At 44.8% G+C, this 21,672-nt stretch overlaps 2 protein-coding genes across 2 annotated transcripts in view; one reads left to right on the top strand and one right to left on the bottom strand.

The window, feature by feature from the left end:
* LOC126007121 (monocyte to macrophage differentiation factor) overlaps positions 1–21,672 on the bottom strand; it is a 225,214-nt gene that overhangs the window by 62,217 nt on the left and 141,325 nt on the right. The gene's annotated exons all lie outside the window — the stretch shown is intronic.
* GDPD1 (glycerophosphodiester phosphodiesterase domain containing 1) overlaps positions 3,050–21,672 on the top strand; it is a 50,796-nt gene continuing 32,173 nt past the window's right edge. The window contains exons 1-2 of the mRNA XM_049772483.1: positions 3,050–3,198; positions 18,440–18,482. Coding sequence (XP_049628440.1) covers positions 3,057–3,198; positions 18,440–18,482 — 185 coding nt within the window. The 5' untranslated portion in view covers positions 3,050–3,056. The remainder of the gene's footprint in view (positions 3,199–18,439; positions 18,483–21,672) is intronic.

The raw sequence follows: 21,672 nt of genomic DNA, 5'->3' as shown, positions 1-21,672 counted from the left end.
TGCTCAGTGGTTACTCCTGACTCTATGCTCAGAAGTCACCCCTGGCAGGCTTGGGGGACCATATGGGATGCCGAGAACCAAACCACCGTCTTCTACATTCACTTTCCCCTCACTTTGGTGACTTTAGTTCTGTGGTTGGTTTTTGTTAGTCATTGTTTATTGATTTTTTTCAAATAAACTACATATTAATGAGATTGTGATATTTTTCTCCTTCTGACTTATTTCCTTAAAACAACTCTCTCCATGTAGTAAAAAGGGCAAATTTCTATTAGTCAAGTAGTATTCTTGACTCATATTGTATATATATATAATATATATAATATATAATATTGTATATATATATATGACAGACCTATAATCTTTAATCAATTATTGGGATACTTGGTTGTTTCTTAATCTTGGCTATTGTAAATCATGCTACAATGAACATAGGGTGTAATATCATTTTGAACAAGTGTTTTTGTGTTCTTTACATAACATGTGACTGGAATTGCTGCATCTATAATAGATCTATCCATCCTCCATTTTATTGAGATTCTGTGACTTACAATAGTGTTAATAATCATTTTCATGCATGTATTGTCCCAGTATCGCATTCACCACTGGGAACCTGCTTCTCTCCACCAATGGCCCAGAAACCCCTCCCATCCAACTCCTCTCCTGTAGATTTATGGTTATATTATTTTATTGGAAAATTGGGCCTCACCCAGTTGGACCACACCCAGCTTTGCTCAGGAGAGTGACCCAAGCAGTACTCTGGGGGCCATATAGGGTGCCATGTATTTGAAATGGCTGGATGTAAGGCAAGAGTTTAACTTCAATAGTAGCTCTCTCTATTCTTGATAGATTTTTTTTGTGTGTGTGTGTGTGTGTGTGTGTGTGTGTGTGTGTGTGTGGTTTTTGGGTCATACCCGGCAGTGCTCAGGGGTTATTCCTGGCTTCACGCTCAGAAATTGCTCCTGGCAGGCACGGGGGACCATATGGGACGCCGGGATTCGAACTGATGACCTCCTGCATGAAAGGCAAACACCTTACCTCCATGCTATCTCTCCGGCCCCATCTTGATAGATTTTTTAAAATAAAAACATAAGGGATGGGGGATACAGCTGAAGAAATAGAGCACGTGTGTGTGTGTGTGTGTGTGTGTGTGTGTGTGTGTGTGTGTGTAGATACACATGTAGCGATCTTGATCTTAAGGATTACTTCTGGCTCTACATGCAGGAGATCCTGGGATTTAATCTTGGTTGACCTTGAGCAAGGCAAGCACCCAACCTGCTGTGCTATCACTTAGGCCCCCAAGCTCTTTTCCTGGGGCAAAGTACATTTCCATTAACACAGTAAGAGGTTAATTTCTCTCCATCCCTTCTCATTCATTTCCAGCCTTTTCTTGGTGTTGTTACTGAGGCAGTTTGATCACACTTGGATGTGCGCTGAAGGCTTACTCTTGGCTCTGTGTTTAGGGGTTACTTCTGGTGGTGATAGAGGGACCATATGTGTTTCTGGAGATGGAATAGGGCTCAACTGCCTGCAAGGCATGTGCCTTAACATTTGAACTCTCTTTCTGGCTTTTTTTTAAATTTTTTTTTTTTTTTTTTTTTTTTTTTTTTTTTTTGGTTTTTGGGCCACACCCGGTAACGCTCAGGGGTTACTCCTGGCTATGTGCTCAGAAGTTGCTCCTGGCTTGGGGGACCATATGGGACACCGGGGGATCGAACCGTGGTCCGTCCAAGGCTAGTGCAGGAAAGGCAGGCACCTTACCTTTAGCGCCACCGCCCGGCCCCTTGTTTTAAATTTTTATTGTAGCTTTTTTCTCTAAGCCATCCCCACTGGCCCTCAGGGGCTATTCCAGGCAACTGCCTAAGAATGTGTGTGTGTGTGTGTGGTGGTGGTGGTCCTTGTGGTGCTAGGAACTGGGTCACCCAAATGCAAAGCCTAAGCTCCTGCTGCTGAGTTCTTTATGGCCCTTCTCTCTTCTTTCTCTTCTGTCCTCTCTCTCTCCCCTCTTCTCTCTCTTCTTTCTCTCCTCTCCCCTCCCCTCCCCTCTGCTCCCCTCCTCCCCCCTCCCCTCCCCCTTTCCCTCTTCTCCCCTCCCTTCCCCTCCCCTCCTCTCCTCTCTCCTCTCTCTCCCTTTTCCAATAGGGGCTCCAAGTGGAAGGTTCTGAACAAAGTCCATAACTGTCATTCCTTGAAGATGCTGAGGTAGTGGGTGGAGGTTAGGGACTTGCAGGGCCATCCCCTGCGTGAGGGGCCATGGGTGTCCTTCGGAATAAAAGGATCATAAATAAAATCAGGGCCTTAATCATGTTAGCCGTGTGCTCTATCCCTACAGCTGTACACCCCCCCCCCCCATTTCCTTACCTTCATTTTTTGACTAAAGTGCTTTCTGTTCGTTTTTTTTTTTTGTTTTTTGTTTTTTGTTTTTGCTCAGGGTCGCTCCTGGCAGGCTCAGGGGATCATATGGGATGCTGGGATTCGAACCACCATCGTCCTAGGTTGTCTGTGTGCAAGGCAAACGCCCTACCGCTGTACTAACTCTCCGGTCCTGAAGTTCTTTCTGAGAAAAAGCGACGGAAAAGTCCTTCATCCAGCATGAAGCTCCTTTGAAGTCCAGGAGTGCGGGTCAGTCAGCCAGTCATTTAGTGTCAGTCAGTGTCAGTGAGTAGCCAGCCAGTGTCAGCCAGTGTGTGTGTGTCCGTGTAGTGTCAGCCAGCCAGCCAGCCAGCCAGCCAGCCGGCTCAGCCCCCGCAGCCCCCTTGCGCCTGCGCCCTGCGCCCCTTTGTTGCTCCGGCGGCGGCGGCGGCGGCGTTGCCGCGGTCGGGCCGCGCGTGCGCGCTGGGAGGCGCCGACAAGTGCGCTGCACCGCGGCTGGGCGCCGGCTGAGGGCGGGCGAGTCGGGCGAGCAGAGCCGTCGCGGTCGCCGAGGCTGTGTCCGCGTCCGCGTCCGCGTCCGTGTCCGTGTCCGAGCCCGCTTCCTCCGCCTGGCCGAGCCCCCCAGCCGCGTCCCGAGGGCCTCCGAGGGAGGCGGGCTCCTGGCTCCTTGCGCCGCGGCCGCGGAGATGTGGCCCACCGTGGCGTGGTACCTGCTGTCCACGGTCGGCGGCTACCTGGTGACCTCGTTCCTGCTGCTCAAGTACCCGACGCTGCTGCACCCCAGGAAGAGGCAGCGCTTCCTCGGCAGGCACATCTCCCACCGCGGGGGTGAGCGGGGACCCGGGCGGGGGTCTGGGGCGGCCCTGCTGCTGCTGCTGCTGCGTGTCCGGGGCTCGCCCTCCCTGCCCGCCCTGGCGCCGAGCGCGGGGTCCTGAGCTCCCCCGAGGCCGGGGGGTTGGTGGCAGGGAGAATGGGGGCGGGGTGGGCGCGATCGGGGCTCCCCAGGGGCGCGAGGGGGGTCTGCAGGCCGAACCGCGGCTGGGGTCCCCAAGTACTGCACAGTCGGGGGATCTCGGGAAGAGGAGGGAGGGATGGTGAGAGGGTGTCCAGGGGGTCCCTTCCACTTGGGGTGCTCGGGGGCCCTTCAAGACGACGCCCCTGGAAGCCAGCGAGCCCCGAGGTCCAGGTCTGCAGCCGTCTCCAGCTTCCCGGGCTCCTCGGGTACCAGGACCTGCAGCGCGGTGTTGCAAGGGCGCCCGTTTTCGGGGCCCCATCCCGGCTTTCTTCCTCCCTACCTCCCACCCTGAGCGCTGATGACTGTGAAGAGAAGGTCCCCGAGTCGCCCCCCAATCCCAAGGTCACCGTGAAGAGTTTGGGGGGCACGGTTGGGACCGAAATTGGACGTCTTGGTTCCCAAGGTTGACAGCCAGCCTTGCACCTGGTGATGATTTTTTTTTGTTTTGAAACTCCACCCTGTGCACCTGTACACGTGGATTTACATAGACTAAACAATTTTGTCATGGCAGGACTGTGTTGTTCAAAGGAGAGGAAGATTGCTCGGCTGGTTTAGAACTGACTGTGCCCTGCCTAATCAGAAACCTATATTACACCACCCCCACCTTCTCTTCTCAGTAGATCAGATCTCTGCTTCTTAAGGATCTTTATTTCATTTCAAGCTTAATGTATAAAGTATAGCAGAATTGGATTATTTCCATCATTTTTTTAAATTGATTTTTAAAATTTGGGGCCTCAACCAACCGTCTGTGCTCAGGAATCACTGAACCCTGTGCTCAGGAATTACCCCTGGTGGACTCCAGGGACCTTATGTGATAGAGGATAGAACCCAGGTCAGTCGCATGCAAAGGAAATACTACCTATCTATCTCGCTGGCTCTGTTTCCATCCATTTGCATGGTTTTTTGTACATGAATGTTAAGCTGAGTGAAAATTGTTAGAAATTTGCAGTCTAATTCTTGAAATGATTAATTCTCAGAGTTTACACTCTAAAACTTGATTTAATACCACAATTTACTGGTTTTATGACTTCAGTAAATAGGCTAGATTTCAGAGACTGGAGCTTACTTAGTTCAGCAATAGGACGTTTGTCTCTTATGTGTGACCCACCCTGCTTTAGTCCCCAGCATTCCATGTTGTCGCCTGAACATGGCCAGATGTGGAGTCTAAAAGACAAAACAAAATAAGTACGCTAGTTTTCAGGGCATAAGAAATATCAGTTTTGGGGCCAGAGAGATAGCATGGAGGTAGGGCATTTGCTTTGCATGCAGGACAGTGATTCAAATCCCATCATTCCATATGGTCCCCTGAGCCTGCCAGGAACAACTTGTGAGCATAGAGCCAGGAGTAATCCCTGAGCGCTGCTGGGTGTGACCCAAAAACCAAAAATGAAATACAATAAAATAAGAAGTATCAGTTTTTAGAGGTTACTAACTAAATGTCATGTTATTTATTGCTAATGAATAATTGGCATTTAACAGATAATATAGCTATGCTTTGGGATGACATGTGACTTTTCTTTTGACACGTGACTTATCTATTATCCTCAGTAACACTAACACCCAGGGCCTAACAGATAGATAGCTTAAGGGGCTGGCTGGGGCCCATGCTAGGCACGTAAGATTCCCCAAAGTAACCAGTCAGGATTAACCAACCCCTGAGTAGCCCCTGAACACTTTTCGGCAAGGCAACTCTCCCCTACTCCCTCACACTAAAGAAACCTAAAACGTAATTTAATGTTCAAATCGTTGTCATAGAAACAATTTTCACTAGTGGTGGTCCTGTTCTGGAGATAAAGCAGCACACAGTGTAGTTGTGTTTACTGATTAAAAAATTAAAAAAAATGTGTTATCTTGCCCAATCTCGTCTGATCTCAGAAGCTAAGCAGGGTCGGGCCTGGTTAGTATTTGGATGGGAGACCGCCTGGGAATACTGGGTGTTGTAAGCTTAAAAAAAATGTGCTATCATAAAACCTAAAAAGCCTAAAATATTAAACTGTTAATATGTTCTAAAAGTTATTTTGAAAAAAATATATGCTCTCTCTCTCTCTCTCTCTCTCTCTCTCTCTCTCTCATTTTGCTTGTTTGTTTTTTGTTTTTTGGGTCACACCCGGAAGTACTCAGGGGTTACTCCTGGCTCTGCGCTCAGAAATCACTCCTGGGGGACCATAAGGGATGCTGAGACTCGAACCACCATCCTTCTGAATGCAAGGCAAATGCCTTACCTCCATGCTATCTCTCCACCCTCCCCCTCACCCCTCTTCGCTCTCTTCCTTTTTTTAATTTTATTTCGCTTTTGGGCCACACGTGGTGACGCTCAGTGGATACTTCTATGTGGGGATACTGGCTATGTGCTCAAAATTCACTGTTGGCTCAGGGGACCATATGGGACGCTGGGGATCAAACCAAGGTCTGTCCTGGATCTGCTGAGTGCAGGCAAACACCCTACCTCTGTGCTATCGCTTCAGTCCCCCCCCCCCAAAAAAAAAGTATATGTTATCTCTGAAAAAAAATTTTTTCTTTGGCCGAGCCAGTTGGTGTTCAGGGTTTACATCTAGTTCTGCACTCAGGACTATCACTCCTTGCAGTGCTTGAAGAACCATATGAGGTGCCAGTGATCTAACCTGGGTGGGTTGCATGAAAGGCAAGCATACGACCCACAGTACTATCGCTTTGGCCCCCAATCTCTCAAATTTTGTGCTAATGTAGATAAGGTAAATAACAAAACTATACTTTGTAGCCTGGCTGGAGCGATAGCACAGTGGGTAGGGCTTCTGCCTTGCACATAGCCGACCGGCGTTCTATCCTTAGCATCCCATATGGTTCCCCTGAGCCTGTCAGGAGTGATTCCTGGGCAAAGAGCTAGTAGTAACTATATTTTGCAGGGGATGCAGTTCAGCAGTAGAATGCTTGCCATGCAAGCATATGAGACCCTGGGTTCCATTTTCAGCACCGGGAAAAAAAAACATTAAAAAGATAAAAAGTTAAATAAAAGACAACAATGCTTATGAAGGTTCAAAAATGTGTACATACCCAAATTCAAAGAAAAAGGGCACATAAAGTATAAAAGCCAGGGCCAGAGCAGTGGCACAAGCAGTAGGGCATTTGCCTTGTATGCGCTGAGGACGGACCTGGGTTCGATTCCTGGCATCGCATATGGTCCCGCAAACCAGGAGAAATTTTTGAGCGCATAGCCAGAAGTAACCCCTGAGCTTCACTGAGTGTGACCCCCCAAAAAAGTATAAAAGCCAAGATGACCTAGATCTACAATTTTCATTTAGTGTTGAAAATTATTTAAAAAGATTAAAAAAAAATTCTTTTGTGAAGAACTAGAGAGATAGAACAAGGGTGAAGGTACTTGCCTTGTGGGCCTGGAGAGATAGCACAGCGGTGTTTGCCTTGCAAGCAGCCGATCCAGGACCTAAGGTGGTTGGTTCAAATCCCAGTGTCCCATATGGTCCCCCGTGCCTGCCAGGAGCTATTTCTGAGCAGACAGCCAGGAGTAACCCCTGAGCACCGCCAGGTGTGGCCCAAAAACCAAAAAAAAAAAAAAGAAGGTACTTGCCTTGCAGCTGACTCATATTTGGTCCCCCAAGAACCACTAGGAGTGACCCCTGAGTACTGAACAAGAAGTAGGTCCTGAACACCACTGGGTGTGGCCCAAAACACAAACCAAAAAAAATCTTCTGCAGGCTCTCCCAGAACTATGTACTAGCAGAGGAAGACTGATAACTATCAAGTAAGCAATAAATGAATAAAGAAGTTGGTATCAGCTAGTAATAAAATAAAAATTTGTTTCAATATATACCCTATTATAAAAATTCCGGCTCTGTACTCAGGGCGATATTCAGTGTCAGCCACTGTAAGATACTGCCTTAGGGGCTGATGAGGTGGCACTAGAGGTAAGGTGTCTGTCTGCCTTGCAAGCACTACTGCAGTTAGATCCCCCTGCGTCCCATATGGTCCTCCCAAGCCAGGGGCGATTTCTGAGCACTTAGCCAGTAGTAACCCCTGAGCATCAAACAGGTGTGGCCCGTAAAACCAAAAAAAAAAAAAAAAAAGAGGGGCCGGGTAGGTGGCGCTGGAGGTAAGGTGTCTGCCTTGCAAGCGCTAGCCAAGGAAGGACCGCGGTTCGATCCCCCGGCGTCCCATATGGTCCCCCCAAGCCAGGGGTGATTTCTGAGCACATAGCCAGGAGTAACCCCTGAGCGTCAAACGGGTGTGGTCCAAAAACCAAAAAAAAAAAAAGATACTGCCTTATCTTATGTATTGTTTCTAGACTTTCATTCAGTATGAACACAACAAAACATTTCAATTCAGAGTAGTAAAGATGATTTTGTTTGATTTTGACCTCACCTGACAGTCGGAGGACTGAATCCTGGCTCTGTGCTCATGAATCATTCCTGACAGAATTTGGGAGATCCTAAGAGGTGCTGGGATTCAACCTGGGTCAGATGCATGCTGAACAAGCATTTACCTTTATACTCTCTCTACCATCACAGTAGAGGTGATAGTAAAAACCACTTTGTACATTTTTTTTATGGTGGAGGTTTGGACTACATCCAGATTTGGTTAGGAATCATTTCTGGCAGAGCTTGGGGGCATATGTGGTATTGGGAATTGAATTTGCCTTACCCATCTGTACTATTTCCTGGCTTTAACTTTCTAGATACTAAATTTCTGGAAAATAATAGACCAGCAAGGAGTCAATTCCTTGTTTATTTTCCTGTTGGACACTGGTAATATTCACCAGTTGATACATATTTCTAATATTTGAACTATCTGCCTGATTTTTTTTTTTTTTTTTTGGTTTTTGGGTCACACCCGGCAGCACTCAGGGGTTACTCCTGGCTCTATGCTCAGAAATCACTCCTGGCGGGCTCAGGAGACCATACGGGGTACCGGGATTCAAACCACTGACCTTCTGCATGAAAGGCAAACGCCTTACCTCCATGCTATCTCTCTGGCCCCAAAATGCCTGAAATTTTAAATGAGATGGAAACCTTGATTGTTGTATGTACATATGAAATTCTTAATGTGTGCTGTTTATGCCTGCTATTAAAAAAAAACTTTCTTGGGCCAGAAAGATAGCATGGAGGTAGGGCATTTGCCTTGCATGCAGAAGGACAGTGGTTCGAATCCCAGCATCCCATATGGTCCCCGAACCTGCCAGGAGTGATTTCTAAGCGTAAATCCAGGAGTAACCTTTGAGTGCTGCCGGGTATGACCCCAAAACTTTCTGGGGCGGAGCAGTGGCGCAGAGATAGGGTGTTTGCCTTGCACATGGCTGACTTAGGATGGACTGAGGTTCGATCCCTGGTGTCCCATATGGTGCCCCATCCCAGGGTCGATTTCTGAGCATATAGCCAGGAGTAACCCCTCAGCGTCATTGGGTGTGGCCCAAAAACCCCAAACAACAACAACAATAACAACTTTCTGGGGCCTGAGAGTTTATACTGTGGGTAGGGCATTTGCCTTGCACATGACTGACCTGTGCTTGATTTCGGCATCCTATATGGTGCCCTGAGCCATATGAGTAGTTTTTTAGAACAGTGCCAGGAGTAACACCTGAGCACTTCATGTGTGGGCCTCCAAAACAAAAAAAAAAAACAAAACCCTATAACAACATAACGCTTTCCTGAGTCAGATTTTGGACTTGCCACTAGTTATCCTTAGGAATAAGCTTATTTCTATGAAGGATATTTCATTAAAAAAGAAACTATAGTTGATTTAAAAAATAAATCTTATTTTTCGGGGGTCATACCTGGCAGCCCAAGGGTTACTCTTGGCTCTGCACTGAGAAATTTCTCCTGCCATGTAGAGAACATGACAAAAAAAACAAACAAAAAAATAGAAATGCTGGGGATTGAATCCAGGTCAGCCACATGCAAGACAAAGGCTCTACTAACTGTCCAGCCCTAAAAATTAGAAAAATAAAAGTATAAAAAGAACTGTTTGCCTTTATTTTCTTTATGTTGTAATAAGAATTAGGTCTATAAAAAGCACTTTGAAGGCCTGGAGCAAAGCCTCAACAGGTTGGGTGCATACTTTGCAGATACAAAATACAGGTTGATCTCTGGCACTGTATGGTTCCCTTGGCATTTCTGGGAGTGACTCTTGCGCTCAGAGTCAGGAGTGGTATTGCCTGAGCACCACCAGGTGTGCTTTTCTCCCCAAAATAGAAAGGGGGAGCTAAAGCAATAGTATAGAAAGCATGAGGCTGACCTCAGTTCAACCCATGACATCCCATGGGTTTCTGAGTGCAGAGCCAGGAATAACTCCTGAGCACCACTGGGTATAGCCCCAAAACAAAGACAACCCCCCCCAAAGGAAGAAAAATCACTTCGCTATATAATTGTTTATAAATATAAGCATGAGGGATCAACATTTACTTTTGTGATAGAAGATTGAATTGATTGAGAAGAAATGACACAGCTTATAATTAAATTTTTTTCCTTTGGTTTTTGGGTCACACTCCGTAGCGCTCAGGGGTTCCTCCTGGCTCCAAGCTCAGAAATTGCTCCTTGCAGGCTCGGGGGACCATATGGGATGCCGGTATTCGAACCGGCCCTTAGGCACTAGTTCTTACCTTACGAGTCTGTGAGTTCCTCAGAGCAGATTTCATATTTTATTAATAAGATTAATTAATTAACGTGACTAATCTTCAGTTCAGATCCTAACATGTAATTAATATTATAGCTTATTTGCTAATTATCTACGGTATCCTAGTTGTTTTGTGTTTCCCACACCAAAGAACACCTTTTATATAGCTACAGTATATTGATAAATAACAATGATACCGAAGAAATACCTAAGAATTAAATGGAGGGCAAGCCACAGTATGAAAAAATGTTTTCTGACTGGAGAGAGCTCAGTGGAGCACAAGTTTTGCATGCAGAGACCCTGGATTCCAACTCTAGTATCCCCTAAACAATACTAAGTGTTGTCCACCTCCCAGAGAAAACCTTTTCTTTATTTCTGTCCAAAACGACAACTTTTATTAGTATCTTAATGTTTTTGCTACTTGCATCACTAATCATGTTCATTGTTGAACATTTAAAAAAAAGTGAAAAGAAAAAATATCCCCCGGAAATGTTGCAAATCTGTTATCATTTTGAAGTTTATCTTTTTTTTTTTTTGGTGGAGGATGCGGGCAGTTTATCTTTTAAACTTAACTATACTTGGAATCATTCTGTATATTCATTTATTCAGATACAAAGTTAGAGATAGAATAGCAGGAAGTAACTTCCTTATTATTTTAAGATTTATTTGGGGATTGGAGCAATAGTAGAGTGTGTAGGGCATTTGTACACAGTTGACCTGGGTTCAAATCCTACAACCCTGTTTTCCCCTGAGCTAGACAGGAGTGATCAGGAGTGCAGAGCCAGGTGTAAACCTTGAGCATGTCCAGGTGTTGGAGAAAAAAATTTATTTTGGTATGTGGCCACACCCTGCTGTGTTTTGTGTGTGTGCTTATGTTCTTGTGCTTTGGGATATTGTGTTTCCTGTTTCCAACCAAAGCCTCCTGAATGCAAAGCATTCACTCTAGCCCTTTGAGCCATTTCCTCAGCTCCCAGCTCTGTGGGCCAACCAAATTAAGAAAGGGGCTTTTGGGCCAGAGAGATAGCATGGAGGTAAGGTGTTTGCCTTGCATGCAGAAGGACGGTGGTTTGAATCCCAGCATCCCATATGGTCCCCTGAGTGCTGCCGGGTGTGACCCAAAAAACAAACAAACAAACAAGAAAGGTGTAGAATCAAATAATTAATTATTGATAAGGATGGTGAAGGATGGAGGCCTTTGTCCTTAGGCCCTGGCCACGTGGCTTCATCCCCCATCAACCAGCGGGTCTGGGGTTCAGGAAAGTGACGGGTATTGAACTCACAGGCAGGCATCAGGAAGCATCAGCTTTATTCATGCCCTATTCACCACATGTGTATGGCCTATATCATAACCTTTCAAGCACTTGCTATTCTTAGCCCTGCATCTTAACTCCATGCATGCCAAAAGCCAAAAGGGCCCGAATCCCCTGGGTCAAAGGCTTATCTACCTTTTCCAAGACCCCTCCCAGGAATGGGCGGGGTCTTGCAGGTAAGGTCAAGTAACCTAGGGAGAAAGGGTGGGGGATGAGGCTTCAAAAGGGGCCTTTATTTATGTATTTACTTTTTTTTTTGGGGGGGGGGCCACACCCGGCCGTGCTCAGGGGTTACTCCTGGCTGTCTGCTCAGAAATAGCTCCTGGCAGGCACGGGGGACCATATGGGACACCGGGATTTGAACCAACCACCTTAGGTCTTGGATCTGCTGCTTGCAAGGCAAACACTGCTGTGCTATCTCTCCGGGCCCGTATTTACTTTTTTTTAAATTTTTATTGTGACTGAAGTGCATTACACAGAATTATTTACAGTACATGGTGACAATGAATGAAGGGCATTCCCACCACCAATGTTGTCCTCCCTCCACTCCTGTTCCCAGCATGTCTCACATATCTCCCTCCTTTACCCCCCCCCCCCCAGAATACTAGTGTAACTGGTCTCCACTTTACAGCTTGTTGTAGATTGGGTATCTATTATTTATGTATTTACTTTTATTTGTATATTATTTTGTTTGGGGGTCCACCACTGCCTTTGGATGTGCTCAGAGGCTACTTCTGATTCATTGTTCAGGTATCATCACTCTTGGAAGTACTTGGGGCCCATATATAGTACCGAGGATTAAATCTGGCCAATTGCAAGGCAAGGACCTTACCCCCCTATACTAGCTCTGTATATATCCATGAAGTAGGCTTTTCTATTCTTTTATTGGTTTGGGGTCATACCAGTGATGCTCAGGGCTCCTGGCTCCTCAATTTTAATGGTGCTCAGAGAGCCAAATGGGATGCCGGAGATTGAACCTGGGTCAGCCCCATGCAAAGGAAGTGCCCTCCTTGTTGTACTATCTTCCTACTTTCCCTCTTCTTTTCATGCTGTTGTGATTAGTGCTTACACACATGCTGGCTGGATGGGAAGGTACTTATTTAGTTGTAGTTAGTGCATATTTGTTTGCAAGGCAAACACCTTGCACACCATGCTATTGCTCCTGCCCCTAATGTGCTTCTTAAGAGAAAATAAAAATTCATAGCAAATGAAAGTTACTAAATTTATGAAAGATGTGATAATAATCGGAAAGGAAAGGAATTCAAACCATTTCCTAAGAGAATTGTCACCAAATGATTAATTCCTTGGAGAGGTCTGATGCATGCCTCTTAATTAGTTCCCTAGTGACTCACCAAGTTTTTACCATATGATTCTAACAAGTAATTTGTGAGTATTACCACTGTGGCATTTATCTTCAGGTTTTACAAGCAACTAGAAGAATATGATTCTCAGAGGGGCCAGAGCTAGCAGAGGGTAGAATGCTTGCTTTCCATGCTACTGACCCTGCTTCGATCTCGATGTTCCCACAAACACTGCCAGGAGTTATCCTGAGTGCAGGGCCAGGAGTAACTTCTTCCTGAACACCCCTGGTGTAGCCCAACAACCAAAAAATAAAATCAAACAATAAAAGAATATGGTGGTAAGAATAATATGAAGGACAGAGAAATAGTACAGTGGATAGGATGTTTGCTTTGTCTATAGCCAAACTGAGTTCAATCCTCAGTACCCTATAGTGTTCCCTAGCACGTCAGGTGTAATTCCAGTGTGCAGAGCCAAGAGTAAGTAAGCACTGAACTGGGTGTGGCCCCAAATCCACCCTCCCAAAAAAGAACCCAATATGAATAACTTATCCATAAACAAATAAAGATGCTGTGGGATGACAGTATAGAAGTTGCAGCATAGTAATAAAAAGAGTAGAATTAGGGGGCTAGAGTGATAACACTAGGTAGGCCATTTGCCTTGCACACCACCAGGGATTTGAAATAATATTGCTTATGCTTGAATTACCACAATTTTTTGTTTTGTTTTGTTTTTTGGGTCGCACACAGCAGTGCTCAGGGGCTACTCCTGGCTCTGTGCTCATATATCACTCCTGGCAGGCACGGCGGACCATATGGGATGCTGGGATTTGAACCACCATCTGTCCTGTACAAGGCAAATGCCCTACCGCTGTGCTATCTCTCCGGCCCCATTACCACAATTTTTTACTTGTACTTACCATGGTTGTGAAAATTAAAAAGAAATAATGTATTAAGTGCTAAGTACAAAAGTTAGATTTAGTTAATTAAAAAAAAGATTTAGTTAATTATTAATGTCCGCTGTGCTATCTCTCTGGCCCCTACCTTTTCTTTTTTGTTTTTTTCTTTTTTGGATTTTGGGCCACACCTGGCAGTGCTTAAGGGTTACTTCTGGCTCTGTGCAGGTTGGCCGTGTGCAAGGCAAATGTCCTTCCACTGTACTATCACTCTAGCCCTGGGGTCTCAAACTCAATTTACCTGGGGGCCGCAGGAGGCAAAGTCAGGGTAAGGCAGGGCCTCATAAGGGATTTTGCTTACCGAATAGTCGCAATAAAAAATCGCATTAGTAAGAAAAAAAATCGCATTAAACATTTGCATACCCCTCACTACCTTTTCAATATTTTACTTAGTACCATCTATTTATTTATATAAAATAAATAAAATATCTTAATAGTTTGCATCCTTATATTTATTAGGTTAAAATAAACAAAAATTAAAGTTAATATGGAAGACTAGGAAGGATGTAGCTCAGCAGTAAAGCACTTACTTACATGTGTGATGTATTGGGTGGCCTCAGCCAGCCCCCAGCAAAATAAAACACACACACGCACACACACACAGATACACATGATATATTTTATTCTGGAATTTTTGCAAGGCAATAGCCTGCTGTGCTATTGTTCCAGTCCGTTGTTTTCATATTCTTCCTGTTTTTGTTTTTGTTTTGTTTTGTTTTTTGAGGGGGTTAGTAGAATTGGAGTACCCAGAGGTGCTCAGGGCTTACTCCTGGCTCTGCATTCAGGGACAACTCCTGGTGGTGCTGTGGTCCTATCTGGTGCCAGGGATTGAACCTAGTTTAACAGCATGTTTAGCAAGTGCCTTAACGTCTGTCTATCTCTGAGGCTTATTATAATTCCTTTCTTTTACTTTAATGGGGTTCCTTGTCTTCTCTCTCATTTTTTTGGGTGGCACACCTTATAGGGCTTAAGGGTTACTGCTGGCTCTGTGCTTAGAAATTATTCCTGGCAGGCTCAGGGGACCATATGCAAGGCAAACACCCTACCCACTGTGCTATTGGTCCAGCCCTTCTCATATTTCCTAAATCAATAGTTACTTCAAAACTAATAGTAGGGACCAGAGAGATAGCATGGAGGTAAGGCGTTTGCCTTGCATGCAGAAGGACGGTGGTTCGAATCCCGGCATCCCATATGGTCCCCCGAGCCTGCCAGGAGTGATTTCTGAGAGTAGAGCCAGGAGTAACGCCTGAGCACTGCCGGGTGTGACCCAAAAAAACTAATAGTAATAATGATGACGACAATGATAATAATAAAGTTAAGGAGCTAACGAGTACCTGGAGTGATCCCTGGAGCACAGCCGGGTCCAGTCTCCAAGCACTGAGCTGAATAGCCCCTGAGCAACTCTGAGTGTGGCCCCAAATCCTACTTTCTCTGCAAGAAAAGAAATAGACTGAATCAGTCCATGAATGTAGCTCAGTGATGAGTACTTCCCTTATATGTGTTATCTATATATATATCTATATATAGTATATATGTGTATATATAGTATATGTATATATATATATATTTGGTTTGGGGGCTGTACTGCACAGTACATGGTGGCTTTTTCAGTATGCAAACCATGCTTTGCTATGCATTCGACTTGTTGATCCATCTCTTCTTGAATTGTCTTTTTATTGTCATTATTATTATTATTATTATTATTTTGGATTTTGGGTCACACCTGGTGACATTCAGGGATTACTCCTGGCTATGAGCTCATAAATTGACTTGGGGGACCATATGGGACGCCGGGGGATTGAACCTCTGTCTGTCCTAGGTTAGTGCGTGCAAGGCAAAAACACCCTACTGCTTACACTACCACTCTGGCCCTGAATTGTCTTTTTGTTAAAGATAAATGAGCTGTTTTAGAAAAAGTGTTTTATTTTTTTTTTATTTATTTATTTATTTATTTATTTATTTATTTATTTATTTTTGTGGTTTTTGGGTCACACCCGGCAGTGCTCAGGGGTTATTCCTGGCTCCAGGCTCAGAAATTACTCCTGGCAGGCACAGGGGACCATATGGGATGCCGGGATTCGAACCGATGACCTCCTGCATGAAAGGCAAATGCCTTACCTTCATGCTATCTCTCCGGCCCCGAAAAAGTGTTTTATTAAAAATTCTTTCCTGGGGCCGGGAAGGTGGCGCTAGAGGTAAGGTGTCTGCCTTGCAAGCGCTAGCATAGGACGGACATCTGTTCGATCCCCCGGCGTCCCATATGGTCCCCCCAAGCCAGGGATGATTTCTGAATGCATAGCCAGGAGTAACCCCTGAGCGTCAAATGGGTGTGGCCCAAAAACCAAAAACCAAAAAAAAAAAAAATTCTTTCCTGCATATTTTTATTAGCTATTAATATAAGACTTGATATTGGGCTAGAGCGATTTGCCTTGCATGTGGGTAACCTGGGTTCGATCCCTGGCATCCCATATGGTCCTCCAAGCCTGCCAGGAGTAATGCCTACTGAGCACCACTAGGTGCAGCCCAAAAATTGGGGGAAAAAAGGTTTAATTTTAAAAAATGTATAGCTGGTATGTGTATGCATACACATACAGTGCATACTTTTGGATAATTAGATGACTTTAATTTGTATCCTTTTTTTGGCAGGGTCACACCTGCCAATACTTAGGGGTTGCTCTTGGTCTGTGCTCAGAAATTACTCCTGGCAGGCTCAGGGGATATGAAATGCCAGGGATTGAACCTGGGTAGGCTGCTTGCAAGGCGAATGCTCTACCTGCTTTGCTATTTCTTTGACCTCTTATATTCTTCTTTTTCTATTGGCTTGTTTTTGTTTTGGGGCCAATCCAGGGGTTACTCTTGGCAGGCTTTTGGGGACTGTATGGAATGCTGGGAATTGAACCCAGGTTGGTAGTGTGCAAGGCAAACACCCTTCCCGCTGTGCTATCGCTTATTTTTTTTTTTTTTTTTGGTTTTTGGGCCACACCCGGTAACGCTCAGGGGTTACTCCTGGCTATGCGCTCAGAAGTTGCTCCTGGCTTGGGGGACCATATGGGACACCGGGGGATCGAACCGCGGTCCGTCCTACACTAGTACAGGCAAGGCAGGCGCACCTTACCTTTAGCGCCACCGCCCGGCCCCTACTATCGCTTATTTTTAAAAAATAATATTACCATAATGGATATCCACCAGCACCAGATCTTATGATAATATAATGGTCATAATAATATGAATTATTCCTTTTGTGGGGGCTCACCATTGGCTCCTTCTGGAGTGCCATCCTGGCAATACCTGACCCAGCAGTGCAAGTTTGATTGTTTGGTATCAATAATACAATGTGGTGTTATGGCCTAATGGTGCTCAGGTTTAGGGGTTCCATGACCACTAAGGATGAGCTGTCCCAACAGTGCTTAGAGGCCACCAGAGCTATACCCAGCAGTACTTGGAATGCCTTGCACTGTTTTGAATCTAACTTGGAGGTCTCATGCATTTTTCCCCTGTACTTTTCCTTTTGGGGGTTCCACACCCTGTAGAACAACACCCAATGACCCAGAGTTATTTCTGGGTTTGCACTCTGGAATGACTCCTAGTAGGCTCAGGGGAGATGATAAGAGATACCAGGGATCCAACTTGGGTCAGCCATATGCAGAAACACCCTATACTTTGTACTGTCATTTTGGCTCTGAATACTATTATTTTTTATAAGTTGATAATATGTGGAACTTAACATGGTAATTCATTAAATTATACCTTTCCTAAGAAATAGATGACATCACTGTGTGATGGGAAGTGGCCACTGGTCAAGGGATTGATATTGGAACATTATGTGCCTAGACCTCAATCATGAGTAACTTCGTAATTCAAAGTGATTCAGTTTTTTGTTTTTTGTTTTTTTTTTTTTAAAGACCATCATTTTGACATTCTTAGAGAGAAGGAAATTCAGTCTCAAAGAAGTTAGGTAGGAAGGGGCTAAGGAAATACTCAATGGACTTAGTACAGTGCTTCTCAAATAGTGGGGTGCGCCCCCGGGAGGCATGAGGATTTGTAAAGGGGGTTGCGCTTGACCTTGGCAAACACTGTCATAACAAGCTAAGCCCTGTGTTTATGTCTCTGTATGTCTCTGGAGCTGAGAGTTGCTGTGTCCTGCTTCAAACCCCGCTTGGAAAAGCTATGCATTGCAAAACGTGCCCATTGTAGTCATTAATCCAGACATCACCTCTGATTAAAAATTAGCTCAAAATTTATATATTTTTGTTTTGCAGGTTAAAGTTTTTTTAATAAAGATACTATTTACAGTCACACGGGGGTGCACACAGGTCTGCTGTGCGCAAGGCAAATGCCCTACCCATTGTGCTATGGCTCTGGCCCCTCCACTATCTTTTTTGTTTGTTTTGGGGTCATATCTTGTGGTGTCCAGGGTTTACTCATGTATCAATGGTCAAGGATCATACCTGGCAGTGCATGGGGGTTCTGTGGTGCTGGGAATTCATCTGCGTCAGCTATAGACCAATGCAAGTGCCCTACAAATTGTACTGTCTCCCCAGTTCCGTTACATTATTTAAAACACTATTATTTAGATGCCAGTGCTGGAGCAATAATACAGATGGTAGGCCTCTTGCCTTGCATGTGGCAAACTGGGGTTCCCTGAGCCTGCTGGGAGTGATTTCCTGAGTGCAGAACCAGGAGTAATCCCTAAATATTGCCAGGTGTGGCACCTCCCCCCACAAGACAAAAACAAAAAATCAAGTATTAAATATCTAATAATATCCAATTATTGTAATACCTAATAACATATTTATGTCAAGATTATTTTTGGCTAAATATATAATTTTAAAATGAATTTCTGGAAAATGTTAACTAGTAAAATGAACTTTGAATTTAATGTTTTCATAGGTGCTGGAGAAAATTTGGAGAATACCATGGCAGCCTTTAAGCAGTAAGTATATGAGAAGATATTTTCCTTATATAGTTTATCATTAAAGTGATATTATAGAGTGTGTATGACTCTTGCCTTGCATGTGTGAGGCCCTGGGTTTCAATTCTGATATCACTCATGCAAAAAATGACAGAAGAGAAAGTTGTATGCCTTTAACATCTATTTGCTATTTGTGATAGTTGTTCATTTTTAGTAAAATCACTCATTTTTAAAATTTATTTACTTATTACTGGTTTTTTTTTGGCTACACTTGGCTGTGCTTAGGGCTTACTCCTGGATTTGTGTTCAGTGATCATTTCTGGCTAGTTTTGAGTATTATATTGTTTGGGGATAGAACCTGCATTCTATTACAACCTGCTGTTGTTGCTATGATGGCATCTGATCTTACCTTTTTTTTTTTTTTTTTTTTTTTTTTTGGTTTTTGGGCCATACCCGCTGACACTCAGGGGTTACTCCTGGCTCGGGGATCATATGGGACACCGGGGGATTGAATTCGATCAGCCACGTGCAAGGCAAACGCCATACTACTGCGCCATCACTCCAGCCCCCTGATCTTATTTTAATTTATTTTTCACTCTTGGGTTTCCTTTGCTCAGTGCAAAGGTCACTTCTGACAATTCTCAGCCAATCAACTGGTAGTTGATGGGATGCTGCTCAGGTACCAGGGATGACCAGGGCCACCGTCAGAACTTCTAGGGTACACCTGGTGATGCTTGGGGGACCTTGTCATACTAGGAATAGAACCAGGATCTGCCTCATGCGAAGCATGCAATTAACCCTTGTTCTAGGCTCAGGAGACCATTTGTGATACCAGGAATTGAACTGGGGTTGCTTTTGTGCAGGCAATCACTTTATCTTCTATACTCAGCCCCCTTAGTTCTACTTTAAGTTTTTGGTTATGACACCCCGCGGTGCTCAGGGGTTACTCCTGGCTGTCTGCTCAGAAATAGCTCCTGGAAGGCACGGGGGACCATATGGGACACCGGAATTCGAACCAACCACCTTTGGTCCTGGATCGGCTGCTTGCAAGGCAAACGCCACTGTGCTATTTCTCCAGGCCCGGTCAGGGGCTATTTCTAAGCACTGAGCTCAGGGTCACCCCGGTCATGTTCAGGTGATCTTGCAGTATTAGAAATTGGTCCAGGGGCCGGAGAGATAGCCTGGAGGTAAGGCGTCTGCCTTCCATGCAGAAGGATGGTGGTTCGAATCCCAGCATCCCATATAGTCCCCGGGCCTGCCAGGGGCGATTTCTGAGTGTGGAGCCAGGAGTAATCCCTGAGCGCAGCTGGGTGTGACCCAAAAAAATCAAAAAAAAAAAAAAAAAGATTACATTTAGGGGCCGGGCGGTGGCGCTAAAGGTAAGGTGCCTGCCTTGCCTGCGCTAGCCTTGGACGGACCACGGTTCGATCCCCCGGTGTCCCATATGGTCCCCCAAGCCAGGAGCAACTTCTGAGCACATAGCCAGGAGTAACCCCTGAGCATTACCGGGTGTGGCCCAAAAACCAAAAAAAAAAAAAAAAAAAAAAAAAAAAGAAATTGGTCCTAGTTCACCATGCAAAACACACAGACCACTCGCTGTCTGTGTCCCTCTTCTTCAGCATTTATATATATATATATATTTGGTTTTGGGTCACGCCCAGCAGCACTCAGGGGTTACTCCTGGCTCTACACTCAGAAATCGCTCCTGGCAGGCTCAGGGGACCATATGGGATGCTGGATTTCAAACCAACATCCTTCTGCATGCAAGGCAAATGCCCTACTTCCATGCTATCTCTCCGGCCCCCAATATGAGGGTTTTTTTTTTTGTTTTTGTTTTTTTTTGTTTGTTTGTTTGTTTTTGGGCCATACCAGTAACGCTCAGGGGTTACTCCTGGCTATGCGCTCAGAAGTCGCTCCTGGCTTGGGGGACCATATGGGACACTGGGGGATCGAACCGCGGTCCGTCCAAGGCTAGCGCAGGCAAGGCAGGCACCTTACCTCTTGCGCCACCGCCCGGCCCCCAATATGAGGTTTTTATAACTAGATTTTTGGGAACTTTTTTCTGTTACTTAGAAAAAGGAAGTGCAACTCCTTGGTATGTTTTTGGTGTTTGTTTTATGTGCTTATTTGTGGGCCAGGGAGATAAAGACTGAAAGGGCTTGACCAAATTCATGGCATGTGGAGGCCCTTGGGCTTGGGTCCCTGCTCCTTGTGGACCCCTAAGCACCACTGGGGTGGCTCTGGCAGCCATTGAACACTTTTGGGAGGAAAAAAATAAAAACAAGAAAAGAAAAAAGATTAAACAGGAAATATAAAACATACAAGGATTAGAAGAGCTATTATATTCTTTGTATAATTATTTATATTATATAATTATGGTGTTTAAATAGCCATATTTAATAAACTAATAAATTTTGCCTAACAAGCAATAAAATTATATTTAAATGATTACTATAATTATTCTTTCATTGTTTTGAACTTGACAGTGCTCAGGGGCTCTTGAAAGTCTGGTACTTTGTATATACTTCCTGATGGTGTTTGGGGAAATGATGCAGAGCCAAAGATCAAATCTAAGGCTCCTTCATGTAAAGCATGAACTCCGCTCCTTTGAGCTATCGCTCAGCTACAAATTAATTCTGTTTACTAGTACAGCAAGAGAAATAATTAGCACTGACAGTTAATTGTATTTTATAGTTTATAGAAATATTTTTGTGTGTGAACTAATTAAATGTTTTCATGACCACTATGAGTATGTGCTTCTTGGGAAACAAGAATATTTTTGGTTTGTTTATTTGAGTGACTCTTTAGGAGTCACTCCTAGTGGTGCTTAGGAGACCCTGCAGTGGGGCCAGGAGAGATAGCATAGCGGTAAGGCATTTGCCTCGCATGCAGAAGGACGGTGGTTCGAATCCTGGCATCCCATATGGTAACCCCGAGCCTGCCAGGAGCGATTTCTGAGCGTAGAGCCAGGAGTGACCCCTGAGCTCTGCCGGGCGTGAACCCAAAAAATTATTTAATTAGGAGACCCTGCAGTGCAGGGATTGAACCCATTGCCTTTCACAAGCAATGCTCATGAGCTCTTCAGTCCAAGATTCTTGTAATTGATTTCCTATTCTCTAACTCCTAGCTCTACTAGGTGCTAGGAGACTCTCACTAGTGTTTTGCTGAATGAGATAATGCTTTGTGGCATACTCAAGAACAGAGAAGGGAT

The sequence above is a fragment of the Suncus etruscus genome, chromosome 1 (genome assembly GCF_024139225.1).
Source record: "Suncus etruscus isolate mSunEtr1 chromosome 1, mSunEtr1.pri.cur, whole genome shotgun sequence".
Classification (NCBI taxonomy): domain Eukaryota; kingdom Metazoa; phylum Chordata; class Mammalia; order Eulipotyphla; family Soricidae; genus Suncus; species Suncus etruscus.
Note: the sequence above shows the minus strand (reverse complement) of the source record. Positions and strands in the feature narration are given on the sequence as shown.